Source organism: Miniopterus schreibersii, assembly GCF_964146895.1.
Source record: "Miniopterus schreibersii genome assembly, chromosome: 22".
Classification (NCBI taxonomy): Eukaryota; Metazoa; Chordata; class Mammalia; order Chiroptera; family Miniopteridae; genus Miniopterus; species Miniopterus schreibersii.
In genome coordinates, this window is record NC_138124.1 from 262,844 (window position 1) to 289,031 (window position 26,188).

General features: G+C 58.7%; 2 protein-coding genes across 5 annotated transcripts in view; both read left to right on the plus strand.

Moving 5' to 3' along the window:
- Window positions 1-5,102, plus strand: part of HERC2 (HECT and RLD domain containing E3 ubiquitin protein ligase 2) — a 140,625-nt gene extending 135,523 nt beyond the window's left edge. For all 4 annotated transcript variants that reach the window (XM_081124748.1, XM_081124750.1, XM_081124749.1 and 1 more), the window contains exons 87-93: window positions 639-780; window positions 886-1,080; window positions 1,588-1,700; window positions 2,135-2,325; window positions 3,059-3,164; window positions 3,384-3,596; window positions 4,451-5,102. In XM_081124748.1, coding sequence (XP_080980874.1) covers window positions 639-780; window positions 886-1,080; window positions 1,588-1,700; window positions 2,135-2,325; window positions 3,059-3,164; window positions 3,384-3,596; window positions 4,451-4,723 — 1,233 coding nt within the window. In that variant the 3' untranslated portion in view covers window positions 4,724-5,102. The remainder of the gene's footprint in view (window positions 1-638; window positions 781-885; window positions 1,081-1,587; window positions 1,701-2,134; window positions 2,326-3,058; window positions 3,165-3,383; window positions 3,597-4,450) is intronic.
- A 7,438-nt stretch (window positions 5,103-12,540) lies between these two features.
- OCA2 (OCA2 melanosomal transmembrane protein) overlaps window positions 12,541-26,188 on the plus strand; it is a 73,308-nt gene continuing 59,660 nt past the window's right edge. The window contains exons 1-3 of the mRNA XM_081124545.1: window positions 12,541-12,629; window positions 20,456-20,706; window positions 25,565-25,663. Coding sequence (XP_080980671.1) covers window positions 20,477-20,706; window positions 25,565-25,663 — 329 coding nt within the window. The 5' untranslated portion in view covers window positions 12,541-12,629; window positions 20,456-20,476. The remainder of the gene's footprint in view (window positions 12,630-20,455; window positions 20,707-25,564; window positions 25,664-26,188) is intronic.

The following is a 26,188-nucleotide window of genomic DNA, read 5'->3' on the forward strand; positions in this document are numbered from 1 at the left end:
GGCGGCAGGTCCTGTCCTGGCCGAGTCCTGCGTCAGGATTGGTCTCGGCGCCGTGCGCCCGACTCTTGAGTGTCAAGTCTGCCGGGAGGGCCGCTCCTCACAGAGGCCACGTGGGGAGGGGTCGGCTGTGGTCACGTTCAGCCGTGTGAGGCACCCCAGGTGGTGGTCACTGAGCACACGGGCTGATTGCGGCCACACCGGGGTTGGGATTTCTCAGGGGTGTTTGCTTAGACTCCATGCTGGCGGGATGAGCCTGGTGCGTGCTGGTGTGTGAGGCCTGCGTGTGTGAGGCCTGCATGTGAGCACAGGGCATTGAGTGAGGGAGAGCCCAGGGTCTGTCTCTGAGGTCCTGCGAGGGCTGAGGTGCAGGCAGTGAGGGGTGGGAGTTAGCACTCGGGGGGGGGTGGCAGTCTAGAAGCCTTTCACCCTGCACAGGAGTTCGGGGGCCTCACTCACCTGAGTGCTGCTCGCTGTCTGGGCTCCACTCACAGCAGCTCCTCAGGTCCTGCTGCGAAGTGCTGGTGACCAGGACAGGGGAGCCAAGGCAGCGATGGCGAGGGGCCCTAGGGCTTAGTGTTGGCCACGGGCGTCCCGTGTGCCCTCTGCTGCGACAGCCATCCCCTTCATTTCTCCTCCAGGTCAAACGTTCTAGGAGCAAAGGCGGCCTTGCAGGCCCCGACGGCACCAAGTCTGTCTTCGGCCAGATGTGCGCCAAGATGAGCTCCTTCAGTCCCGACAGCCTGCTCCTGCCTCACCGTGTCTGGAAGGTCAAGTTTGTGGGTGAGCTGCGTGCACGCAGGGCTTGGGGTCCCGAGAGCGGGTGTCCGAGTGTGGCTGGGGTGCTGCTCTGCGGGCGACCGAGTGGCTGACTCCGCCATCCCCCAGGTGAATCTGTGGACGACTGTGGAGGTGGCTACAGCGAGTCCATCGCGGAGATCTGTGAGGAGCTGCAGAACGGACTCACCCCCCTTCTGATAGTGACGCCCAATGGCAGGGACGAGTCAGGGGCCAACCGCGACTGCTACCTGTTCAGCCCAGCAGCCAGGGCACCTGTGCACACCAACATGTTCCGCTTCCTAGGTGCGTCCCGGCCCTGCCCCAGCCTCCTGTCTGCTCTGTCTTGGGAGGGGTATAGAGGTGCCCTGCCGGCTGTCAGCCTTTTGGAGTGCAGCTGCCAGGACGCGCCAGGGACTGGGAGGGGCCTCGGCACTCCGGGGTGGTGTGTTTGGGTCTCGAATGTTCCTAGAACTGCCGGTCAGAGGGCAGGGGCCCCGGGGGTAGGCCCGCCTCGCACTCCTCCATTCAGGTCTGTGCCCAGCAGCCCCGCTGTTTGCTCTGCCCAGAGGAGTGGGGATGGGCCTGGTGTGGCTGAGAGCCGATGCTGGAAAGATGCAGAGTTAGACACTGGGCTCCTGGGAACAGAAAGACACTGAATCTAGAACAGGGAGGTGCCCTAAGGATGGGTCTCGTGAGTCAGGGCAGCTCTGGTTGAGGGCGCCGAGGCCCGGTGCAGAGCCGTCTCCATGTGTTGAACGAGCTGGTGTCCTGTCGTTGGTTTCTAATGCCCGTCGCTGCCCTGACGATCAGGTGTGCTGCTGGGCATCGCCATCCGCACCGGGAGCCCCCTGAGCCTCAACCTGGCCGAGCCCGTGTGGAAGCAGCTGGCGGGGATGAGCCTCACCATCGCCGACCTCAGTGAGGTAGCCTCGGGAAGGGAGTGGGGCAGCTTGGGTCCCCTGGGTCCTGACCAGGTCGCGGTGACCAGGGTGTGGGCGCAGACCTCGTCCCGCAGCAGAGCTGTGGGTGCAGGCCGTCTGCCTCGAGGACTTGACCGCCCGTCGTGTGGGGCTGTGCAGCCTGCGGGTGCAGCTCATTCCTGCTGTGGGGGGCTGAGGTCAGGGGGCACGGGCCAGCTGCAGTGGCTGTGATTCTGTCAGTGATTGATTTTCAAGGATGTCCTTGAACCGTGGATTCTCCTGCTGCTGCTGTCTCACTCCCTGGCTGTGTGTTGCATGGTCGCCTGGCCCTGGGCCCCAGGTAGACCCAGGCCCCTGGGCTGTCAGCTGGGCTGTCAGCTGGGCCTCGGGGGTGGGGACAACCCACTCAACACCCAGACTCCCTGTTCCCCTGAAAGGTGGACAAAGACTTCATCCCTGGGCTCATGTACATCCGAGACAACGAGGCCACCTCGGAGGAGTTTGAGGCCATGAGCCTGCCCTTCACCGTGCCCAGTGCCAGTGGCCAGGACGTCCAGCTGAGCTCCAAGTACACACACATCACCCTGGACAACCGTGCGGAGTACGTCCGGCTGGCCATGAACTACAGGTGCGTGGGCCCCGCCCTCCGTCGTTTCAGTCCTTAGATAGCAGTGGGAGGGGTTTGCTGGGAAGGCTGTGCCTTCAGTGTCCCGTCCAGTGAGGTGCTGCGGACCTGTGGGCCTCAGGGTGGGTGGGGACTGTTGTGCTGCCCGAGATTCCAGCTCTCACTCCGTTCTGAGGCCATAGAATCCCCTGTGCTGGGGCTGGCCCGGCAGAGGCCTCGGCGTTTGTCCTCTGTCCCCTCTCCTGGGGCAGCCTGTGTGGGCCGTCACTGCCCCCGCGTGGCCCTCATACCAGTGCGCAGGCGTGGTTGCTGCCTGGCGGGTCCAAAACACCCGTAATTCTGCTGCTCGCCGCTGCCTCCGCGCAGCATGGGTCTGCGCCTCCTCCCCCGGAGCACCTGGCTGGTGTTGGGACGGGGCCCTGTACGCTGGTGGCCTGTGGTGGAGGGTGGTCCTGGCAGGTGTCCTGTGCCATCCTGTGCCGTCCTCTGCGTCCCGGTCTGCCTGCTGCCCTGACTCGTAGGTCCTGAGGGCCCTGAGGACAGCGTGCTTCCCCTTGGGGCTGCCAGCCGGGCTCCTGACGGGAGGGAGGGCGGGCGGGGACCTGAGAACTGCCTGGAACGGCATGTGGCTGTGGTCACCCTCCAGGCCGTCCCGTGTGCCCGTCCTGGTGAACTCGGGATGGGAGGACAGGATCTCCATCCCACGGGCAGGAAGCAGCGTGAGCTTCTCTTTCAGGCTCCACGAGTTTGACGAGCAGGTGGCTGCGGTTCGGGAGGGGATGGCCCGCGTTGTGCCTGTGCCCCTGCTTTCTCTGTTCACCGGCTACGAGCTGGAGACGATGGTACGTGACCTCCCCAGCTGCCGCCCTTGGAACTGCCTTGTTGTGACCCACCGAAATCCTCCGGCTCGAAGTCTGAGACGTGCCCCCTGCCTCCCTTCCCCGAGCAGGCCGCTGGGCGCATGACATCCGCCTGGGACCCGCCCCCGCCCTGCCCTCCCCCCGCAGGCCTGTGCTCAAGTGGAGAAGGGAGGGCTCAGACCCTGCCATGTGCCCCCGCAGGTGTGCGGCAGCCCGGACATCCCCCTGCACCTTTTAAAGTCGGTGGCGACCTACAAAGGGGTGGAGCCGTCTGCGCCCCTGATCCAGTGGTTCTGGGAGGTGATGGAGTCCTTTTCCAACACCGAGCGCTCCCTCTTCCTGCGCTTCGTGTGGGGCCGCACCCGGCTGCCTAGGACCATCGCCGACTTCCGGGGCCGAGACTTCGTCATCCAGGTGCGGCTCCTGCAGGGGACCGGTCTCCTGCCTTCTGTGGGTTTTCTTTTTCTGGGGGGGAAAAGGGAAATCCTGACTTGTTTGACTTGAGAGCTCAGGAACTTGTGACTGGAGGTGTTGGGTAGCACCCCGACCTCTGAGAAGTGTGTGCGGACACCGCCAGCGTTCACCGCTCCAGGCCCAGGCACACAGCCCGTAGAGCGTGTGCTCCTCTGTTGGACTGGGTGGCGCTGCTGCCTGGGAACAGCCAGGGCTCCCGTCAGCTCGAGAGCAGGGCTTTGCTCGGAGCTCTGACTCCGTGGCCCAAGGGTCACCTGGGTGATGTGACCCCCCCCGACTTTCTGGGCAGCAGTGCTGTCCGGGCTGGGGCTCCTCGGGCAGGTTGGGTGGAAGGTCCACTCTCCCCACGTGTTTGCCAGGGTTCAGGGACGGCTCCCTGCTGGGCGCTGCCTGGCCGGCATCTGTCGGGGGGGAGCCTGGAGGGCACGTGGAGCTGTCTCCAGACGTAGGTAGTCCTGGTGGTGTCCACTGTGTGCGCTGGCTTCCTCGCGTCTGATCTGCAGCGATGGAGGCAAGGGGAGCAGCGCCACGTGGGGAGTGACGGGCCCCACCCACCGCCTGCCCGCCTGCCTGGCCCCTGCGCCCATCAGGCTGGGGTCCCCCTGGCCCCTCTTCACAGCATCATCTGGAAGAAAGTAATCGTCACAGTGACCAACTGCTGTTTTTTACTGCGAGTCCAGGAACAAAGGAGTTGTTCCTCGTGTGTCTAGAATTAGCTGGGTCCCGGTCCTGTTCTTAGGAACTCTGGGCGTGAGGGGCGCGTGGAGCCTGAGCCTCGCCTTTCTCACCCGCAGGTGCTGGACAAGTACAACCCCCCGGACCACTTCCTCCCTGAGTCCTACACGTGCTTCTTCCTGCTGAAGCTGCCCAGGTACTCCTGCAGGCAGGTGCTGGAGGAGAAGCTGAAGTACGCCATCCACTTCTGCAAGTCCATCGACACGGACGACTACGCCCGCATCGCGCTCACGGGCGAGCCGGCGGCCGAGGACAGCAGCGAGGACTCCGAGAACGAGGACATGGACTCCTTTGCCTCGGACTCCACCCAGGACTACCTGACGGGGCACTGAGAGGGCGCCCGGCCGTGGGGCGTGGGCGGGAGCGTCCCCCGGATGCCAGGCGCGGGACTGTGGCTCGGCTGAGACGCTGACGGGATGTCGGGAATCTTCCTGCACGCGGCGCCGTGGACACAGATGCTCATCGAGATGAAGGGTCCCCCCGTGACGCTGCGTCACCTTGTGCTTGTGTTTACTGGGATGTACATGTGTGTAAATACTGACTCGAGCCCCCCGAACGAATAAACGCGTCTCTACCTGGGTGTGGTGCCGTTTCCTTCCTCCAGGTCTGTGCGTTGTCTGGATTGTACGTTGGAAACGCTGTGTAACCATCGACTTGCATTATAAATACTTCGTTTTACTCTGACTTTATTAAACGCTTTTTGAACCTGAAGTGATCAGTGTTACTTGAATGCATCCGGAGGTTATTTCAACCAACCAAAGTGGATAGGCCCACGGTGCCCCCTCCAGGCGCGCATCTCGGTGTGCGCAGTGTGCGGGGCTGGTCTGAGCACTGTCCTGACCCTGTCGTGGAAAGTGTACTATACAGTGTTGTCATGTATATGCCTAAATTTTAATGTCCTATAAATAAAACATCTGTCAAAAGCTGTGAGCAGTTTCTTACCTGGTTGGCGCAGTGGGTGTGCACAACCGAGAGCCCCACAGATTAGTCCCCGGTGGGATGGGAAGGCCGTTCCAGTCTGGGCAGACTTTTTGGTTACAAAAGCGAAACTCACACAGTGACAGAGGAGTGGTCATCAGAGAATGAAAGGGGGGGTCCTGACCTCCCCTCTGGCCCGGGGTCGGGAGTGTCTCCAGCCCCCTCGGCCCTGGGCTGGGACTTCGCCGGGGCTAAGTTTGTTCTGGGTCGTGAGGGGCAGGCTGGGGGCAGGCCTAGTGCCCTGGAACTTGGGTCAGTGGCACCAGGTGGGGCCACAGCAGGGGTTTCGTGCTGGGAGACTTTCCTCAGGGACCCATGTTTTACACGAAGACCCAGAGAGGAGGCAGTTTTTTTGGCATCTTATCCGTCACCAAACTGGTGAATGCCCAGATTAGGCCTTTTAAACTTGGCTCAGAAGTCTCATAAACTGTGGGGTGTTTCTTTGTGTTTGTTTTGTTTTTTTTTTGTTTTTTTGGTTAATTCTCACCCAAGGTTATTTTTTCCATTGATTTTTAGAGAATGGGAGCGGGGGAGAGAAACATGGATGTGAGAGACACATCAGTTGGTTGCCTACTGCACACGCCCTGACTGGGGCCAGGGATCGAACCTGCAACCCAGGTATGTGCCCTTGACCAGGAATCGAACCCGCAACCCTTTGGTGCTGGGGGGATGGTGCCAGTACTGTAATCACTGAGCCACACCAGCCAGGGCAGCTGTGGGGTACTCTTAATCACAACCCTTTTGTTAATCAGCCTTTGCTGCGTAACAAACTACCCCAAAGTCAGCGGCTGCAAGAGGTGGCAGGTATTTCTCAGGCACCCAGGTCGGCTGGTCTTGGCTGTCCCCCCACCCACGCTCAACTGCACTGTCCTCTCCCACGTTCCCCCGGCGGACCCCAGGCAGTGGGCGGGCACCCGTCTCCCGTCTCCTGCCTCTAGATCAGCAGCTCCCAAAGCCCTGTTTGAGGATCCCGGTTCCCGAGTCTGTTTCAGGGGGGCCGCAAGGCCCTCCCTCTTTCCAAGTACAGAACCCGCCTGAGGCCGAATTGTCGTAACATCTTTCAACCCAAACCACGTATTGCAACCCGTGGACTGCAGAGCGGGAGTTGGCCCCCCGCCGCTCCCCCTGAGCCTGACCCTAACGAGATGGGTGGAGTGTCAGTGCCTCGCTCATGGGTTTGTTTTGTTTTGGAAAGTAATTTTTCAAAACAATAGTCACGTTTGTAAGTAATAGGTTTGCCCTGGCCGGTGTGGCTCAGTGGGTTGGAGTGTTGTCCCGTACACGGAAAGGTGGTGGGTTCGATTCCTGGTCGGCACATGCCCAGGTTGCGGTTTCGATCCCTGGTCGGGCTGCGTGCAGGAGGCAGCCGATCCGTGTCTCTCTCTCAATTCAAGAAACTAAAATTTTAAAATAATAATTTAAAAAGTAGTAGGTTTGCTTTTATTTTAAAATGAATCTGTTTTGCGGTTTTCACTCCCGGTGTGGTGCTATTGATGGGCGTAACCCAGATAAAAGTGGAGGACCCCAAAGAGCTTCAAGAGGGGAAAAGGGCCCTGGGACCAAAAGTGCTGCAGCGTGAGGCTGCGAGCCCCGGGGCGCCGCGGGGCCAGACGGGGCAGCGCTCGCCCCCCACGGGCTCTGTCTCCACTGCTGGGAGCAATCGTCCCAGACGCACTCCCGGGCTCGCTCTTATTTTCAAACTTAAGGAACACGGGAAGGGTCTCTTTCCTCCACTCACGAAAAACAGGTCATTTCAAGGCAGCCTCAGGACAGTTACTGTCTTCAATGTGCTTTCTCACTGTCACCCGCTGAGTGACGCCGAGAGCTGTGGCCATTGAGGCAGATGGACACTTGTGCAGCAGAACCCGGGGGAGGTAAACTGAGGAAGCCCCGCCCCTGCTGGGAAGGGAAGGGGCGGCCGCTTACAGGGATAGAGGCTGATTTCACTGGAGGCCCGCGGGACTCAGCTGTGCGTTCCTCCCTCCGGGGCAGTTAATGGTGGGGCGCGTCCTGCTTGTTGTCCTGGGCCCAGGTCCCGCAGGCCCACATCTGGAAGCGGCATCATCGCGGCATCCGCAGGGGGCGGCGCCTGGCTGGCAGGCATTGGAGGGTGAACAGCTCCGAGGGGCGTCGTTTTCACGGCATGGAACACTGCCCGGCGTCACCACGGCCGGTGGCTTCGGGGTCGTGGGCTAGAACCTCAGGGTTAACGAGGCCCTCATGCCGGTCAGCCCGCAGTAGCAGCTGTGTGGGAACCTCGGGGTCCCCTCGGCCCGGGAGTGGAGGTCTTCGGTCCTTCCCTGCTCACCCTCTGCTCAGCCCGATGGCTCAGCCCGTCTGCAGGGAATTGCTGTACAGCCGGGACCACTGCTCCGCAAGAACAGGGCAGGAACCCTGGGGACTAGCAGGGGGTGGGAGCCCCGGGGCTCTTGCACTCACTCAGGGCCACCGCATAGGGCACTGGGGGTCACCCCCGCCTGCCCTTATTAGCCCCGGGTCCTTCTGATGGCAAATGTCCATCCTGGGCCAATCAGGAAGGGGGGTCCACGACCTTGGGACTCACACCCAAGGGCCCTCTGAGACCTCTGCGCCTGCAGCCACCTGGCCTGCCTTGCGGGCAGTGTGGACACTAGTCTGAGGGCACAGGTGATGTCCCGGCTACAGGCTGCACACAGTAGGTCCCCAGCTACAGACCCTCCTCACTGCAGCTCTGATGGGCCTGCCATCGAGAACCAGGGGCTGTGTCCTTCCCCCCGAGCCTGATTCTGTGACCGCTTGGCCAGTGACAGGGCAGACGTGACACCCGGCACCTGTCCTGCGTGCAGTCGGGCAGAGGCCACATGGGGGACCCTCCCAGAGTGAACGAGCCCACCAGACGCTCGTCGCCTCCTCCATTCGCCTCCCTGACTGTCTTGGGCCCCAGCTCAGCTGCTCCCACGAGCTTTCCGAATTCCAGACCCACAGCATCCGGGAGCAGGAAGAGATGGTCACGAGTGCCCTGGCCGGTGTGCTCAGTGGGTAGAGCGTCAGCCCACCCATCAAAGGGTCATGGGTTCGATTCCCGGTCAAGGGCTCATATCTGGGTTGCAGGTTCGGTTCCCACCCCGAGGCGCATGCAGGAGGCAACCAATCGATGTGTCTGTCCCCTCCCCGCCCCTCCCTCTATTCCACTCTCTCTAAAAATCAGTGGAAAAAATATCTTTGGGTGAGAGTTAACAACAGCAAAAGATGGTCCCACTTTTGCCACTGACCTTGGGGTGTTTGCTACAGCGGTAGATAAACGGCGCCCACGTGAGTCTGCCTTTGAGGTTTTTCTTTCTCGGGTTGCTCTCTGACCTGGGTTAAGAGGCAGGAGGAAGCTGCCCTGGCCGTCCCCCCGGTGTCCCCTCAATCCCTCATCTCTCGGGGTGTAGTGCACAGGCTGAGCCAGGCCACCCGTGGGCAGCGTGGTGAGGGCCACACAGGCTACGCAATCTGAGCAGGCAAAGGCTGGGGACCACGGGGCCCCGGGACTGGGTGGCATTCCTAAAGGGGAGATGCACATGGGTTTCCATGGAACTGGGGGCTGCAGGGCTGGGGTGGGGGTCGTGCTGGGTCACACCTGTCTGTCGAGGGCGAGAGGCCAGGGCACCGTCACGGGATCACACACAAACACATCAAATACGCACATACGCACGTGCACACAAAACCCACCGCTGCTTCCAGTGCGAGCAAAGGGGTTTTACTGCGGGCAGGACACGGCGTGTGCAGAAGAGCCGGGTACTTCAACCCCGGCCGGTGTGGCTCAGTGGTCAGAGCGTCTGCCTGGGCGCCGAAGGGTCCGTCAAGGGCTTGTTCACCCGCCCTGGTCCGAGTGAGGGCAGGAGGTAGCCAATCAATGCGTCTCTCTCACTCCAATGTTCCTCCCTCCCTCTTCCCTTCCACTCTCCGAAAATCAAGGGGAGAAAATAAATATCCTGGGGCCACCTGGGGTGATGCTGCCCTTTGCTCAAACATTTGGGGCACCTCTATTTTGGAATTTCCCTTAGGAATTTCCTGAGCCATAGGAGAAAAGTGTGACTATGGTCAGATCTTGGCGACATCATCGGGCTCAGCACGGGAATCACCACGTGGGTCCCGAAAGGCCCAGTCACCTGTGAGGGAGGAAACCGGGCCCCTCCCCGTATAGCAGCACCACCAGGATGGCCCGCAGGTGTCTCCCGCGGCCTCCTTCCCACGGAGCCTGGCTCAGCACCCAGGGGCGCGTTGGCAACGCCTAAGCAGCCCAGAGGCGGGGAGCGCGAGGTTCCGCCCAGCACGGCCGGCTCTGTGGGGGCTCAGGTGCCACGTGGGTTAGGACACGTGGCGGCCGGTCTCTGGAGCGGGGCCAGAGTTGATCCCCCTGCAAACATTTAGCAGCTGCTCAGGGGCCATGGGGAGCTTGTGATGGGGCAGGAAGAAGAGACGGTGCAGTTCGCCCCCTCGCCACACGTGGGGTTGCATGTGGTCACTGGTGAAGCTGGTGTCAGGTGCCACGGGTGTGGCCACTGTGCCCGGCTGGGGCTTCCGCAGCCTCCTCTGGGCCCCACCCCGCCGTGGATGCCCTGCCAGAGGGGCGGTGCAGGCCCGGAGAGCTCCCCCACGGGTCTGCACAGTGACCTTCGCCCTTCGCAGGGCCCTCGGGCTCCGGGCTGAGCGAGGTGCGCCAGCATTTCAGCTGGTCACAGGCTCCGTGGTGCCCGCCCAAAGCGGCCCCTGCCCCACGAGGTCCCCACGCCAGCCGTGTGGGCCCCGAATGCGCACACTGATCTGAACAGAGGAGTCTCCACACGCGGCACTGGGCCCCGTCTGTGCCAGTGCAGGAGGGTGGCGCGCTCTGCTCGCTCTGCCCCGGGAGGCCTGGTGGCCCTGGTGTCCTGGTCCCCGCGGCCCGGTCCCATGCAACGTGCTTGTTATAGTCCGTACCCCAAATACCTAGTCAGGCTGCGCGAATTCACGGTTCTCCCAGGGAGGTTTGCAGAGGCGGCTCCCAAAGGGGCCTTTCCAGGCTCTGCCCAGAGCCTCGGCCTTCCTGCCAGTCCCCGGGCAGTGCCGGGGCCGAGGGCCCACTGCGGGCTGGGGTCCGCGTCTGTGTCGTTCATGTGTGTGGCTCGTGTGCCTGTGCCTGTGCGTTGGTATGTTCTAGTTTCGCGTCTCTGTGCCTGTCCATGCTTCTGCGTGTAGGTCTGTGTCTGTGCATGTGTGGGTGTCTCTATGTCTGTATGTCCTAGTGTGCTTGTGTGTCAGTGTGTAGTTTGTGTCTGTGTCTGTGTCTGTGTAGTTTGTGCCTCAGTATCTGCCTGTTTGTGTGTCCGTGTCTCCGTGTCTGTGCCTGGTGCGTGTGTGTGTGTCTGTGTCTCCGTGTCTGCTGTGTGTCCGTGTCTCCGTGTCTGTGCCTGGTGTGTGTGTGTGTGTCTCCGTGTCTGTGCCTGGTGTGTGTGTACAGTGTCTGTGTCTCTGTGTCTGCTGTGTGTCCGTGTCTCCGTGTCTGTGCCTGGTGTGTGTGTACAGTGTCTGTGTCTCTGTGTCTGCTGTGTGTCCGTGTCTCCGTGTCTGTGCCTGGTGTGTGTGCGTGTGTGTGTGTGTGTGTGTGTCTGTGTCTCCGTGTCTGTGCCTGGTGTGTGTGTGTGCGTGTGTGTGTCTGTGTCTCCGTGTCTGCTGTGTGTCCGTGTCTCCGTGTCTGTGCCTGGTGTGTGTGTACAGTGTCTGTGTCTCTGTGTCTGCTGTGTGTCCGTGTCTCCGTGTCTTGCCTGGTGTGTGTGCGTGTGTGTGTGTGTGTGTGTCTGTGTCTCCGTGTCTGTGCCTGGTGTGTGTGTGTGCGTGTGTGTGTCTGTGTCTCCGTGTCTGCTGTGTGTCCGTGTCTCTGTGTCTGTGCCTGGTGTGCGTGCGTGTGTCTGTGTCTCCGTGTCTGTGCCTGGTGTGTGTGTGTGTGTGTCTGTGTCTCCGTGTCTGTGCCTGGTGTGTGTGTGTGCGTGTGTGTGTCTGTGTCTCCGTGTCTGCTGTGTGTCCGTGTCTCCGTGTCTGTGCCTGGTGCGTGTGTGTGTGTCTGTGTCTCCGTGTCTGCTGTGTGTCCGTGTCTCCGTGTCTGTGCCTGGTGTGTGTGTACAGTGTCTGTGTCTCTGTGTCTGCTGTGTGTCCGTGTCTCCGTGTCTTGCCTGGTGTGTGTGCGTGTGTGTGTGTGTGTGTGTCTGTGTCTCCGTGTCTGTGCCTGGTGTGTGTGTGTGCGTGTGTGTGTCTGTGTCTCCGTGTCTGCTGTGTGTCCGTGTCTCTGTGTCTGTGCCTGGTGTGCGTGCGTGTGTCTGTGTCTCCGTGTCTGTGCCTGGTGTGTGTGTGTGTGTGTCTGTGTCTCCGTGTCTGTGCCTGGTGTGTGTGTGTGCGTGTGTGTGTCTGTGTCTCCGTGTCTGCTGTGTGTCCGTGTCTCCGTGTCTGTGCCTGGTGCGTGTGTGTGTGTCTGTGTCTCCGTTTCTGCTGTGTGTCCGTGTCTCTGTGTCTGTGCCTGGTGTGCGTGCGTGTGTCTGTGTCTCCGTGTCTGTGCCTGGTGTGCGTGTGTGTGTGTCTGTGTCTCCGTGTCTGTGCCTGGTGTGTGTGTGTGCGTGTGTGTGTCTGTGTCTCCGTGTCTGCTGTGTGTCCGTGTCTCCGTGTCTGTGCCTGGTGCGTGTGTGTGTCTGTGTCTCCGTGTCTGCTGTGTGTCCGTGTCTCCGTGTCTGTGCCTGGTGTGTGTCTGTCTGTCTGTGCTGTGCGAGAGGGAGCCAGCCTGAGAGCTTGCCCGGGGTGTCACCGTGGAAGCCTTGCCAGGCTGGGGCGGGAAGGGGCGAGGGGAGCGAGAGCACGCTGGTGGCCGGGCTCCCCGCCCTAGCAGACAACCCTCGCGGTGCACGAAGGACGCGCGGGCAGGCCGTGCCCTCGGTGCCCGGTGCCAGTGCCCGCGCCCCGGGGGACCCTGCCCCGAGCGCTCGCTCCCTGCGGTGGATCGGAGCCTGAAACGCGCGCAGCGGTGCGGACCGGCGCCCCTTTCGCAGCGGCGGGGAGCCCCTCGCCACCTTCTGATTTGCGGCCCTGGGGGGAGGGGTCCCCCCAGCAGAGGCCAGCCTCCTCCTGGGGCGTGGCCAGGGCCCAGGACGGCGCCCCGCCCCGCGCGCCCCCAGCTCCAGCCCCGAGCTCCCGGGACTGCGCTCCGCTCGCGGTTCGGAGCCAGCGCTTCGGACCCTGACCCTCGCTCCTGGAGAAAGGCCAGGTCCGCGGGTGAGTCGGGAGCCGGGCGGCGCGGAGCCGCGGGAAGTAAGGGGCCTGGGCGCTGGGCGGTCGCCTCGTGGGGCTGGGGAGGTTTGCGCCCAGCGGGGTGTGGGCGCAGCGCGCACCTTCTGGGTGGACCGGCCGGGCGCCCGGGGAGGGTCCCGGAGCGGGTGCTGGGGGGGGGGGGAGCTGTGAAGTGTCCCCAAGCAGCGTGGCGCTCGGCCTGCCCGGCGGCACCGGGTCTGCGCCCCGCCCGCCTCGCACGTGAGCGCGGGTCAGGCGTCCCCGGGAGCGGAATGCGCCCCTTAAATCCCTCGGCGCTGCGCTGCTCTCTTGGCCACACACGGGGAATCACATGCATTAGAGTCGCCATCTCCGTCCAGGGACGTGGCTGCGGGCGCACAGACCCAGCCTGGGCCAGGGGCTCCCGCCCGCGGGGCCGGGCCCGCGGAGCTGACCTGGGGGGGGGCGACCCCGAGGACGGGAAGCGGGAGGCTGTCGGCGCTGTGGGCAGCGGCTCCGTCCCGACCACGAGGCAGTGCGCCGCCGCCTGAGCCGCCTAGGAAAGGCCTCCCGGGCCTGCTGCCCGGCCCCGGGTCCCGGCCTGCGTGGGGCGGGGGCCTGGGGGCCAGCGCGCATGGGGTGGCAACCCTCCCCGACGGCTCCCCAGGCGGAGGTCGCGCTGGAAACCGCCTGGCAGGACGCGCAGGACCTGCTTGTCCCTGCGAGTGCAGTTTGCAAACATGTGGGTGCAACTGTTCACTCCGGGGTACGCGGGGTGACTTAGGAACACCAGTTTCCAAAGTTTTTGTTCACGCTGGTGAACAGCCAACGCGGCTGCTATTCTCTGGGAAGGTCCCAGAGCCCTGGGTCTGAGGACAGCAGGAACTGGGGGGCAGAGGGGGGCCCTGGCCGCCGCTGGGGACCCAGCAGCCCCCGCCCCTGACACACCTGGGGCAGGTTTGAAGCTGGAGGCCTCGTGGTCAGGCGTGTGTTTGGGAAGAGCGCTGAGGCTGGGCGGTGGGGGGCGGCCGGCCGGCTGGAGAAAGGCACTGCCCAGTCCTGCAGCCGGGCGGGGGACACTTCCTAGGCGCCCGGCCAGCGAGGCGGGCCTGGGTGGTCAGGTCCAGGCTGCGCCTGTGGGGGCGGTGGGACCAGTCTCAGCGCCCTGGGGAAGGGCCTGGAGCTGTGTCCGGCGTTTGGGCACCTTTGAGGGAGACAAGAGAGCAGCTGGACACAGTGGTCAGTCCGGGCTGCGAATGGGAACTTAGGAGTCACCTGCCCAAGGGTGAGGACCTCGCTCGCTGGCTGGATTTTCCGGAGTTTTGATTCCGGATTTTGACTTTGTGGCCAGTTGTGCTCCCTGCGGAGGCGGGGCGCGTCCCCGGCCTGGCGGGGGCGGACGCAGGACCCCGGGCCTGGCCAGCGCACCCCTCTGGAAGCGGCTCCCCTCGCCCGCGGTCACCGCGTTCAGGGGGAGGCCGGGCTTGGCCGCGCCCCCGTGATCCCCGCGCGGCCACCCGCTGCGCACCGGGGCGCGGGGGAGCGAGGACTCGGGTTCCAGCGCAGGTCTCCTCCTTTGGGGAGCAGAGGAGTCAGTGTCCAAGCTGGTTCTCAGGATGCGGGAGGCAACAGCGGGGCGGCGCCGCAACGCGCGAAGCAGCCCGAAGTGCGGGCGGCGGGGCGCGGGAGGGGCGCGGCCGGGGCGCTGGGCAGCGCGGGGCTGGGAGACGACCCTTTGGAGCCAGAACAGGGCGTCCCAGCAGCGCTGTTCGCCCAGCGGCCCGGAAGCTCGCAGCCGAGTTCTCACTTTGCAGAAGCCATCGGACGGCGCGGTCTGTGCCCCGGCCCGCGGGGCCCGAGGGTACGGCGCGCCCCTGGCGCCGCCCTCGCGGGGCCCGTCTGTCTGCCAGGGGCTGACCCGGCCCGGCCTCCGCCGGCCTCCTCCGCCCGGGGCCCGCGCCGGCCCCTCCCCGGGCCTTCTCCGGGGGACGGTGCGCACCCAACGCCAAGGACGGAGCGCGCTCCCGGGGCCCGGCCACGCCCGCAAAGAAAGCCCCGCCCAAAGCAAGCCCCGCCCCGCGGACACGGCCACGCCCCAAGCAGACGCAGCCACGCCCCTGAGGATACGGCCACGCCCCAAGCAGATGCAGCCCCGCCCCCGCGGACACAGCCACGCCCCCAAGCAGATGCAGCCACGCCCCCAGGCAGATGCAGCCCCGCCCCCGAGGATACGGCCACGCCCCAAGCAGACGCAGCCACGCCCCTGAGGATATGGCCACGCGCCAGACAGATGCAGCCACGCCCCTGAGGATATGGCCACGCCCCAGGCAGATGCAGCCCCGCCCCCAAGGATACGGCCACGCCCCAGGCAGATGCAGCCCCGCCCCCAAGGATGTGGCCACGCCCCCAAACAATGCAGCCCCGCCCCCAAGGATATGGCCACGCCCCAAGCAATGCAACCACGCCCCCGAGGATATGACCACGCCCCAGGCAGATGCAGCCCCGCCCCTGAGGATATGGCCACGCCCCCAAGCAATGCAGCCACGCCCCCGAGGATATGACCACGCCCCAGGCAGATGCAGCCCCGCCCCTGAGGATATGGCCACGCCCCCAAGCAATGCAGCCACGCCCCCGAGGATATGACCACGCCCCAGGCAGATGCAGCCCCGCCCGTGGGGACACAGCCGCCTGAACAGTGTTCTCGGCGAAGGCTGTTCCATGGCCGGGGAGTTTTCTCAGGACTTCAGACATTATGCCCAAAGGAGGGAATTAACTGTGACGCGGTTTCTTAAAAACTCATTTATTATTTATATTTTTTCGGGAGAGAGAGAAGCACGGATTTGTTGCTCCCCTGGCATCGCTGGTCGATCCCTGCACGGCCCTGACCGGGACGGAGCGTCCGGAGGAGGCGCTAACCCACCGCCCCGCCCCGCCAGGGCCGCGAGTGATTCTTTTCCACGCAGTTTCCCGCAGCCGCACACTTTCCCCTGGCACTCTTTCCACCGCTGGGTCCTGCCAGGTGACTGGAGAACCTGAGGAAGGGCACAGGTGGGCCCGCGGCCGAGAGTGGGCGGTGCAGTGGGCGAGGAAACCTTTCCGCCGGCCCTGAGCCGCGGCCGCGGGCCCGCGTCCCGCCCGCAGCCCGGAGGGCGCTGCTCCCCCGCTGGGGGCACCGCGCCCCTGACCCTCCTGCTCCCGCCCGCGCACTTGCAGGGAACCTGGGCTCGGCTCCGTAGATGCCAGCCAACCCCGCCATGCCCCCAGGACCCCAGCTGCGTCCTCGGAGGGCTGGGTGTCCGGACAGCTCCACGGTCCGCATTCTGACACCTCACTTGTCGCTGGTCATCCCTCAGGCCCGGGGCAAAGCCTGCTGGACCAAGTGGACAAGGGCCCAGAGGCAGACCCCCCCCCCCCAACCGGGGCGGCCGCTGTGCGCTGTCCCCGGGCCTCTGGCCACCCTCGCGCCCCGCGCCGTCGCCGCATGAGCCCTCCACCGCGCTCCGGGCGCAGGGGCAGGGGGCCCCAGGGTGGAGCAGCACCACGTGGTCGGGGTGCTCGAGCATTAGCGGAGCGGGGCGGGGCGTGGGAACGGGCCCGGTGGGCGTGGCCCTTGCAGGGCCCTGGAGAGGGGCGCGCGGCTGCCCGGCTGGTGGGGAAGGAGCGGAGCCGGGGGAGGGACCGCTGGCAGCCCAGCGCGCGCCTTTCGCCTTTGGGGGCAGGACTGGAGCTGCGCTGGGTCGGAAGCGTCAGCCGGTTCCCTGGTTCGTGGCAAGCGGGTCATTTCAGTGCGAGTCTCGGTCGGGGGGCGGGGGGGGGCGGGGGGGGGCTGGGCGCCGCTGCGGGGAGGGCCCTGCTGGGTGAAGGGCACTGCGCGCTGGTCGCCACTCGCTCCCGCGGGCCCCAGGGTTTGGGGGTGCGGCCCCCTCTTGCTGAGGCAGGCTCCGCCCCGGCCCCAGCTCAGCCCCCGCGCAGGGGAGGCCCCTCTAGGTCCTGGGGCGAGCAGACAGCGCGGTTTCTCCAGCGCCCCCACGCGCTCAGCGCTGACATAACCCGCTCACCTGGGCTTCCAACTTCCACTCCTCAGAACTTGTGACCACAGGGCCTTTGCAGCCTCGGTGTGAACTGGCGGCAAGGGTGGGCCCGGGAATCGCACCTGTGGGCATGCGCCTTGCTCTCAGCGCCACTGTCCTGCTCCGCGGAGGTCACAGTGGGTCTGGCCTCCCAGCAACTCCCAGGGCAGCCAGAGGGCGTTGTTGGAGTTGCGGGAAGCTGCCGGGTGTGCACAATAAAAGGGCAGTGGTTTGAAATATAATCCAAAAAAGCGGGACATGATAACCTTCCAGGTTTTGCAATTTTTGCCATTTTTTTAAAAAAATTTATCTTTATTGTTGAGAGTATTACAGGTGTCCCATTTTCCCCCCCAATTGACTCCACTTCACTCCCACCCCCTTCCCAGGCCTTCACCCCGTTATTAACTGTGTCCATGAACCGGTTATGCATATAACTTCTTTGGTTAATCTCTTCCCACCCCCACCCCCCTTCCCTCTTTCCTCTGAAATATGATCGTCACATGCATCAATGTCCCTGGATCTATTTAGTTCGTCAGATTCTTTTGTTCATTAGCTTCTTCTTAAAGAAGACCCTTCAACTTTTCCTGGTGTGCTGGTCTGGTGGTGACGAACTCCTTTAGCTTTTCCTTGTCTGTGAAGCTCTTTATCTGACCTTCAGTTCTAAACGATAGCTTTGCTGGGTAGAGCAATCTTGGTTGTAGTTCCATGTTTTTCATCACTTTGAATATTTCTTGCCACTCCCTTCTGGCCTGCAAGGGTTCTGTTGAGAAATCAGCTGACAGTCTTATGGGGGCTCCCTTGTAGGTAACTAACTGCTTTTCTCTTGCTGCTTTTAAGATTCTCTCTTTGTCTTTAACCTTTGGCATTTTAATTGTGATGTGTCTTGCTGTGGCCTCTGTGGGTTCCTCTTGTTTGGGACCCTCTGTGCCTCCTGGACTTGTAAGTTGATTTCTTTCCCCAGGTAGGGGAAGTTTTCTGTCATTTTTTCAAATAGGTTTTCAATTCCTTGGTCTCTTTCTGCCCCTTCTGGCCCCCCAATAATACGAATGTTGGGCCTCCTGAAGTTGTCCCAGAGGCTCCTTATACTATCTTCATATTTCTGGATTCTTTTTTCTTTTTGCTCTTCTGGTTGGGTGTTTTTTGTTTCCTCATGTTCCAAATTGCTGATTTGATTCTCAGCGTCCTCTACTCTACTGTTGATTCCCTGTAAATTATTCTTCATTTCAGCTCCTGTAGCCTTCATTTCAAATTGGTACTTTATTATGTTATCGATTTTCTCAGTTATTTTCCTAACAGTCTGCTTAAATGTCCTTATAACCAAAATTCTGAACTCTGTATCTGTTAGCTTGCTCGGATCTATTTCATTTAGTTCCTCTTCTGAGATTTCTTCTGTTCTTTCCTCTGTGACATGTTTTTTTTTTCCTCCACATTTTGGCTGCTCCCAGGTGTTTGTGTCTATGTATTAGGTAGAGCTGCTGTGTCTCCTGGAATTTGTAGAGTGGCTTTGTGTAGTAGGTGTCCTGTAGGGTCCAGGGGCTCAGCCTCCCCAGTCACCTGAGCTGGGCTGTGTGCACTGTCCTGTTTTAGCTGAGCCTTGGTTGCTGTTGGCGTCACTGGGAGGAACTGACCCCCTGGCCAATCAGCTGTGAGGACCAGCTGCAGCTATAGCCAAAGAGCTGCTGTGCTGGAGACACCCCTATGGAGCAGGATTTACTTCAGTGGGGCTTTGGTTCACCAAGTGTGCCCCTTGAGTGTCACTCATGGATGTGGTAGGGTTGTAATCCAGCGTGGTCGAGTCTGACCACCAGGTGCACTGTGTCTGGGGCCTCCTGGGAGGTGCAAAGTCAGTCTGTGCCAGACCCTTGCCCAGGGCCACCCAGCATAAGCTACACAGCAAACTGCAGTTGGCTGCTACTTGTGCTGGGCTCAGAGGTGCCCAGGAGAGGCGAAGCTCTGAGCCAATGCAGCTGCCGCTAGTGCCAGACCTGGGCCCCTTATCAAGCTGTATGGGGCTGCTGCTTGTTTGAGAGATTTTAGGAAAGTCCTAAGCATGAGGCTCGAGAGGCCACTTGCACAGAAAAGCTCCTGGAAATGGCCTGGATGAGCTGCAGGTGGGGAGGGGCGGGGCCTTGGGGAATCACGGGGCGGGGCCAAAGGTGTGGGTCAGGCGCTGGCGACTCAAATATGGTGCCTGCCTGCCTGCTGTGTGCAGGGAGGACTCGCCACAGGAGCCATGGCCTCGGCCAGCCCTTCTGCCCGGGAGGAAGCCGCCCTCCGCCTCTTGCCCGGATCTCAGGCAGGTTAGTTCCTCCCCGAGTGTCCCGGGTCCTTTCAGGCTGCTCCCGGCGCTGGGCTCAGAGGGAGCGTCCGAGTGAGTCTGTGCCGGGCCCTTAAAAGGAGCTGCTGGGGCTCCCGCGGCCTCCGCGACCCTCAGGACAGTCCCCGCTGGGTTCACAGCCCGGAGTTGTGGGGACGTCTCTTCCCGGCCTGGAGCCCTGGGCTGGGGCCTGCTGGGGGGCTGGGACCCCTCGCTCCTCCGGGAAACCCCCACCGCCGAGCTCCCTCCCGGGTTTAACCCGCAGCACCGGGTGTGGGCCCGCGGCCAGGTCTGGGTGATCCAGCCCTGACCCGCCCATGTCTCCGCCCCTCCAACCGCTCTCAGTGCTGCTTCAGCTCCCTGGTTGTGGGGCTTCTGTTCAGCCAGATCTCAAGAGGCTCTGAGTGATGGTGGTTCTGTATTTTAGTTGTGATTTTGATGTGGTTGCGGAGGCGGCGGGTGCAGTTGTTACCTACACTGCCATCTTCTTTCTCCCCAATTTTTACCATTTTGATAACTGGTATTATTATTTTCTCATTACAAAAGTATTAATTTGCTAGATGCAAAAATCATTAAAACCGTGGTAGCCCTGGCCCAGCGTGACTTGGTGGTTAGAGCACTGGCGGGCAGACCAGAGGGTCACTGGTTCAATTCCCGGTCAGGGCACATGCCTGGGTTTTGGGTTCCATCACCAGTCAGGGTGTGTGCAGGAGGCAGCCAATCGATGTTTCTCTCTCTCTCTCTCTCTTCCTCTCTCCCTAAAAATCAACAAAAACATATTTAATCAAACAAAAACACCATAGCATAGACAGGGACACAGGAGAAGCCACAGGCGGCTGTGTGTGCCACCACCACGGGGAGCCACGTTTGGGAGACTGTGTCTTTTTGGTTTCTGTTCTAACATATTGACTTCAGGAAAAATACCCCAGTGTCAACAGTTCCCCCATAGCCTCGCCATTCCCCAGTATCGAGAAATATCCTGCTAGAGCATCTCTATGGTTGCATAGTATTTCATATTGTGCTCATGTCACAACGTACCTAAGTCATGCTCCCTTGTTGAATACTTGGGTCACGGCCAGGGTCCTGAAAGGTTTGCCCTTGGAGATGAGAGCACAGTTTCCTGTGTGATGTTGGAGATGCTGGAACCCTGGGTGGGCCTCATTGTAAGAGGCCTTTCTGGGCCCTGGCTGGGCAGCTCAGTTGGTTAGAACATCCTCCCGGGACACCAAGGTTGTGGGTTTCATCCCCGGTCAGGGCACATACAAGAACCAACCAATGATGCATAGATAAGTGGAATAACAAATTTATCTCTCTCTCTCAAATCAATAAATTAAAAAAAAAAGAAGCCTTTTTGTTGTACCATCCAGAGTGTGGATTCCCCACAGTGCAAACAATACTCAAAGTTTGCTGGTAATTAATGGTGATTTCTTTCCGGCTGACTCTAGTGAGAAGCGTGGCCACAGACCATGCATCTGGAGAAGGAAGGTGGCCGGCTGGGCTCCCGCGAGCTGGAGGTGGAGCTCCATCAGACGTCGGCTCCCACGCGTGCTGGCCTGGGTTTCACCACCAGCGGCCGCAGGCCACAGCGGGGACTCAGCGGGGTCGACCCCACGAGCCCCTACCCCAGCGGGGCTGCCGGGCAGAGCTGCTGGGTTCCTGTGGACCAGGATTTTGCTTCCTTCCTCACGGAGCGGAGGTGAGTTGAAAATGGTTTTACATTGACTTTCCACGAGTGTTGTTCCCCCACATTGTTTGTGGGAAAGATTTCCAGATATTATGCAGGTAATAAAAATAGAAAAGAGTTCTTAGCATAAAGATTTAGCATTTACTATATTATTTAAGGCATTAAAAGTATTACATGAATTTAAATGCATATATTATATATCTTAGACCCTGTTTTATTTCTAGAAATATATCAACAAATTAATTGAATATTGTTTTTCATGTCAGAAAAATATGGATTTACATTAAAAAAACTTTTCATAAACCCTTAAAGAGTTACCAATACAAAAGCAATAAATAGATATACAAGTAGTGTCTTGTGAGTGTCTTGGTTGCCCTGCACATCTTGGTCCCCATGTCCCCTGCACTGAGGACAGCCTGTCTTTGCAGCACCAGAGCATCACAGAGATGCAGTGTGTGTGTGGTCCTGCCCCTGCCTTGGTCCCTCCTCTCCCTTCTCCAGGCCAGGCCTGTCCTGACTTCCCGTCCTGCTCACCAATGTGCCTGGGCCCCCTGCCACGTGTGTTCATGAATCGCTGAACAGCATAGACTCTCCTTTCACACATGGTGAAACTGGGAGTCGCTCTTTTTAGTCACCATATTTTTGAGATTTTAGCCACGTTGATGCCTATAATTCTAGTTAAAAACAATTTTTTTTTTTTTAAACTTTTCAATTACATTTGACATTCAATATTATATTAGTTTCTGGTTTACAGCAAAGTGGTTAGACATTTATATAACTTACATGGTCCCCACCTGGCTCCATACATAGTGATTACAGTATTACTGACTAGATGTATTGTTAGATTTTTTAAATTCAGATTTTTCTTGTTTCTTGCAGTAGGCCTGTATTGCTATGACTTTTCCTCTTAGAACTGCTGTGGCTGTGTCCCATAGATTTTGGATTGTTGTGTTTTCACTTTTATTTGTCTCAAGGATCTTTTGATATCCTTCTTGAACCTGACTTTAAAAATTCATTTACATGTAAACAGAAGGACTGAAAGGAATTTCTCTAAATGTTAACAGCCGGTAGTATGAATTATAGAATTATATACAATTGCTGTTCTATTTATTATCCTCTTCTGTTAGTTTCCAAGTTATTAAAAATGAATATTGTCTGCCTATAAACTTGCAAGTGCATAAGAATTCTGCAAACCTATACACAGAGTTGCTGAGACATGGGGGCCTTGACAAAAATTCCCAGAGAGGTGCATTAAAGGAGAAACTTTATCAGGTGAATAGTTTACAAACTGGGGAAATGAAGCCTCTGACAGAATCAAAAGTGGGCTCCTTTGAGAGGCTGCCTTTAATAGAGAAAGTTCCTGTTGAGGTTCCCAACTGATCCAATTTTATGCAAACAGAGTTTCCAAATTCATACAGTTCTGATTGGTCCAAATCGTGCATTTCTGATTGATTGGTATAATGCTTTGGTTGTTATAGAGCAGTTCTGATGGGTTGGTTTAGGTGCAAATGAAAATATAATTGTGCAGTTCTGATTGGACAGAGCAGGTCTCAGTTCTCTGGTTGAAGAGGAAACCAGGAGCTCCCCCCTTGTAATAGTTGACTCAGGTGGAGGAGCCCAGTGCAGGGGGTTAAAAGCTCAGTCTGTGGCCTTTCCCTGAAATGCAGCGTGTGTGTGTGGCCTCCACCAGCTACTGCTGCTGGACTCTGGTTATGAATTTGGCCCAGTTGACCACAAGGTGTCCTTCTTGGCAGATATATTTCTCTCTGGGTTCACAGGGGAAAATGCATACTGTTGAAATTTGTGAATTTTGAACACACCCAGGTTTAGATGTGGAGTCTGAGAAATGTCAGTGTGATTTCTTTCTTTTAGAAAGAGGAAAGGTCAGGAAAAATATAGATTTCATCAATATTTTTACCTTAATTAAGTCAGAAAAGAAAATGCCAGGCTTTCAGCTCTGAGGACTGCCATTTTAAAAATATGTTTTAAAAATTGATTTCAGAAAGAGAGAGAGAAAGGGAGAGAGAAACATTAGTGGGCTGCCTCCTGAACGCCCCCTCCTGGCGGTTGAGCCCACAACCCAGGCATGTGCCCTGACCAAGAATCAAACTGGTGAGCTCTCAGTGCACAGGATGAAGCCCAACCAGCTGAGTCACCCGGGCCCGAGCAGGACGGCCGTTCTTATTTCCAGACTCTGGACCGTGTGTTTCCTGGGCAAGCCTGAACCTTCCCTCCATTCAGGTGGGAGTTCCTGTCCTTCCTCTCGAATGGCACATCAGGGATCTTGTGAAAAAATAAGGGAAAATAAAACCTAGACAGTGTTGAATTAAGTTTAAATTCGGAATGTCCTGAAGTCTCTTTGGGAAGCTTCCTAGTGAAACTCATGTATATTGTTGGCTCTTTAGAAACAGAGCTAAATATAAAAAAGCTTAGAAACCACTCCCTGTGCACGTAACTACAATTATACTTTGTGTACAGAAAACGCAACAGAAACGTTAAACAATGAGACCAGCCAGATGCGCCCACCTCGGAGAAAATAAAATGCACTTTGTCGTTTCCCCGTTTGGAAATTCCCTCTTTCATGGCAACGAGGTGAATTCTCCGTGCTGTGAAATTGGGAGGCGGCTGTGAGCCGTCCCGGGAGCCCATGGGTGGTGCTCTCTCAGGGTTAATTGCATCTCTGCTTTGTGAGCACCCTGCAGTGAGGGCTAACAAACAAACAAAGAAACAAACAAAAACCTACATTGAACTGGGCACCACTTAAGGTACCAGATTGAACATGATGGAAATAACACGGCAGCCACTCATAGGGGGCCACGGTCTGATGGAAATCGTTGAATCAATAGCCAAACTCTATTTATGTTTCCCATTTGCATTCCCTTATCTAATGCAACAAAACTGGCTTTTTTCCTTTTAATATGCATCATATAGCTGAAAAAATGGGCGCTCAGGGTGGTTAAACAAAGCCAGTGAGGTCAGGGTAACAGTCAGCTCTCCCAGAAATGCCGTGTAACAAACCAACCGCACCGAAGACCTGGGTATTAGCTGATTCCTCGAGACATTTCTCTAAATGCACCTGAGGCCCTTCTGGATTTGCAGTTATGAGAGACGAAGATTTAAAAGCCCAACTAGCCTGGCCGGTGTGGCTCAGGCATCGTCCTGTGCACCGAGGTCGCCGGTTCAATTCCCGGTCAGGGCACATGCCCGGGTTGCGGGCTCGATCCCCGGAGGCAGCCAATCGACGTTTCTCTCTCACATCAATGTTTCTCTTTCTCCCTCTCCCTTCCTCTTTCTCTAAAAATTAATTTAAAAAAATATTTGAAAAGCCCAGCTAAACCTTTCCACCAGATTGAGCAGCTAAAATCGCACTGTTATGAAATCCCAGGCAGAATTCACCTGTCCCCTCTCTGCTCTCACCTGGGCCAGGGCATCTGTACACCTTGCCCCCAGTCACCCATGTTCCTGTAGGAAGTGCCCACGGCTGCCCAGGTGCTGTGCCCAGCGGACGCTCACTGGCCTGGGACAGGCACAGCTGGGGCCCTGTCGTTCATCCAGGAGACCAGAGTCTCATTGTCTGTGACAGGAAAGCAGTTGGAAATATTTTTCTTCATTCCTGTCCCGGTGGCTCAGTGGGTTAGAGCGTCACCCCCGATACGCCAAGGTTGCAGGTTCTATTCCCGGTCAGGGCACATACAAGAGTCAACCAATAAAGCCTTGATAAGTGGAGCAGCAGGTGGCTGTCTCTGTCTCCCTCTCTCTCAGTTTCCCCTTTGCTCTGTCCTATGGTCTGAGTCGCCAATACTTCCCCAGGTGAGGGCTCCTGCCTCCAGGGCAGCTCCGCGTGGCCCGGGCTCCGTCTAAAATGCCACATTCCCGATAATTAGGAAAGAAAGTGATTCCTTCAACTTTTCCTGTAGAACGGGTTGCTTTGAAAGGTCGGGTGCCCTTGGATGAGGGTGGCAACCCGCTGGTGGGACCTGTGTCCCTGCAGCTGTCCCCTCCGGAACAACTTGGGGTTTGGATAAGTTCATGGTGGCCCCTCCTCCGGGGGTCAGGCAGCCCAGGCAGCTGCACTTGGGTTTGCTTCAGCCGTGGCTTCGGTCCCCGGAGAGCCCCCCGCACCCCCTTCCCCATTCGTTTCACGTGACTCCATGGGCCCTGCCTTCTGCTGCTTGGTCTCCCAAGGGAAGCCCTTAGGATATTTTCAATGTGCGATATTTCAAGATTGTGATCTTGGGAAACAGAATTTTCTGAGTATAAAGGGCCCGTCAGACAACAAATGGGTTTCTTTTTATTATTATTATTTTTGTTAATTCTCACCTGAGGATATTTTTTTCATGGATTTTTTTTTTTAGAGAGAGAGTGGAAGTGAGGGAGGTAGAGAGAGAGACACATCGATGTGAGAGAGACACATCGATTGGTTGCCTTGAGCACGCACCCCAACCGGGGCCGGAGATCGAACCTGAACCCAGGTACGTGCCCTGGACTGGAATCAAACCGGAGACCCTTTGGTGTGCCAGCCGGTGCTCTGACCACTGAGCCACACCAGCCAGGGCGAATGGGTTTCTGGAGGAAAAGCTCTGCCTGGAGTAACAGATCCTCTGGAAGCGTCCTCGATGCTAACGTGAGTCCAACAATATGACTGCCCCAGAGCTCCGGGCCTTCTCCGAACCCCTGCTCTGCCTTCCAGCCTGGTCCACCCTGGGAGGAAGTGTGTTCCGAACAGTCTCTCCCAGACCTTCGGCTTTCTGCAGCGCAGATTTAACCAGATCCTCACGCAGGTTTGTCACTGCCTCTTGCTGTGTGCGCCCCCTGCTGCTGGGGAGGGCGCCAGCCTTTCATGCTGGTGACTGTCCTCTGTGTCTTTCAGGTTTCAGGCACCTTCACCCCAGTTCTGCAGCTCCAGGGCCATGGAGCCCTGCTTTACAGAAACCACTCCATTGCTGGGGAATTCCTCCCAAGACAAAGGGTGAGTCCCCCCCTCGCTTCTGCCCAAATTCAGGAACCTCTGAGCATTGCCCTGGGCTTGGATGTGGGAGAATTTCCTTCTGAGACATGAACTTGCCCCTGACATGTTTGGCTTCTGCCAGTTCCGTGTCATTTCAAGGTCCTAGGTGTTCATGACTCTAGTGCTTGTGTTCTGTGGCTTATGAATTTCTGCGTGGCCTTGAGCATGACCCTGCCATGATGAAGTAGCACCTGTGCGCTCAGGCTCGCGCACTCGGACCCAGCAGGCCAGGGCTTCTCAACCAGGGTGAGCTGGCGCTGTCTGGGGATATCTTTTCTAATTTTTTTGTTAATTCCCACCTGAGGATATTTTTTCCAATGATTTTTTTATTTTTATTTTTAGAGAGAGTGGAAGGGAGGGGGAGAGAGAGAGAAACATCGATTCGTTGTTCCACTTATTTCAGCATCATTGATTGCTCCTTGGGTATGTCCTAAATGGGGATTGAACCCTAAACCTTGGCGTTTCTGGATGAAGCTCTAACCACTG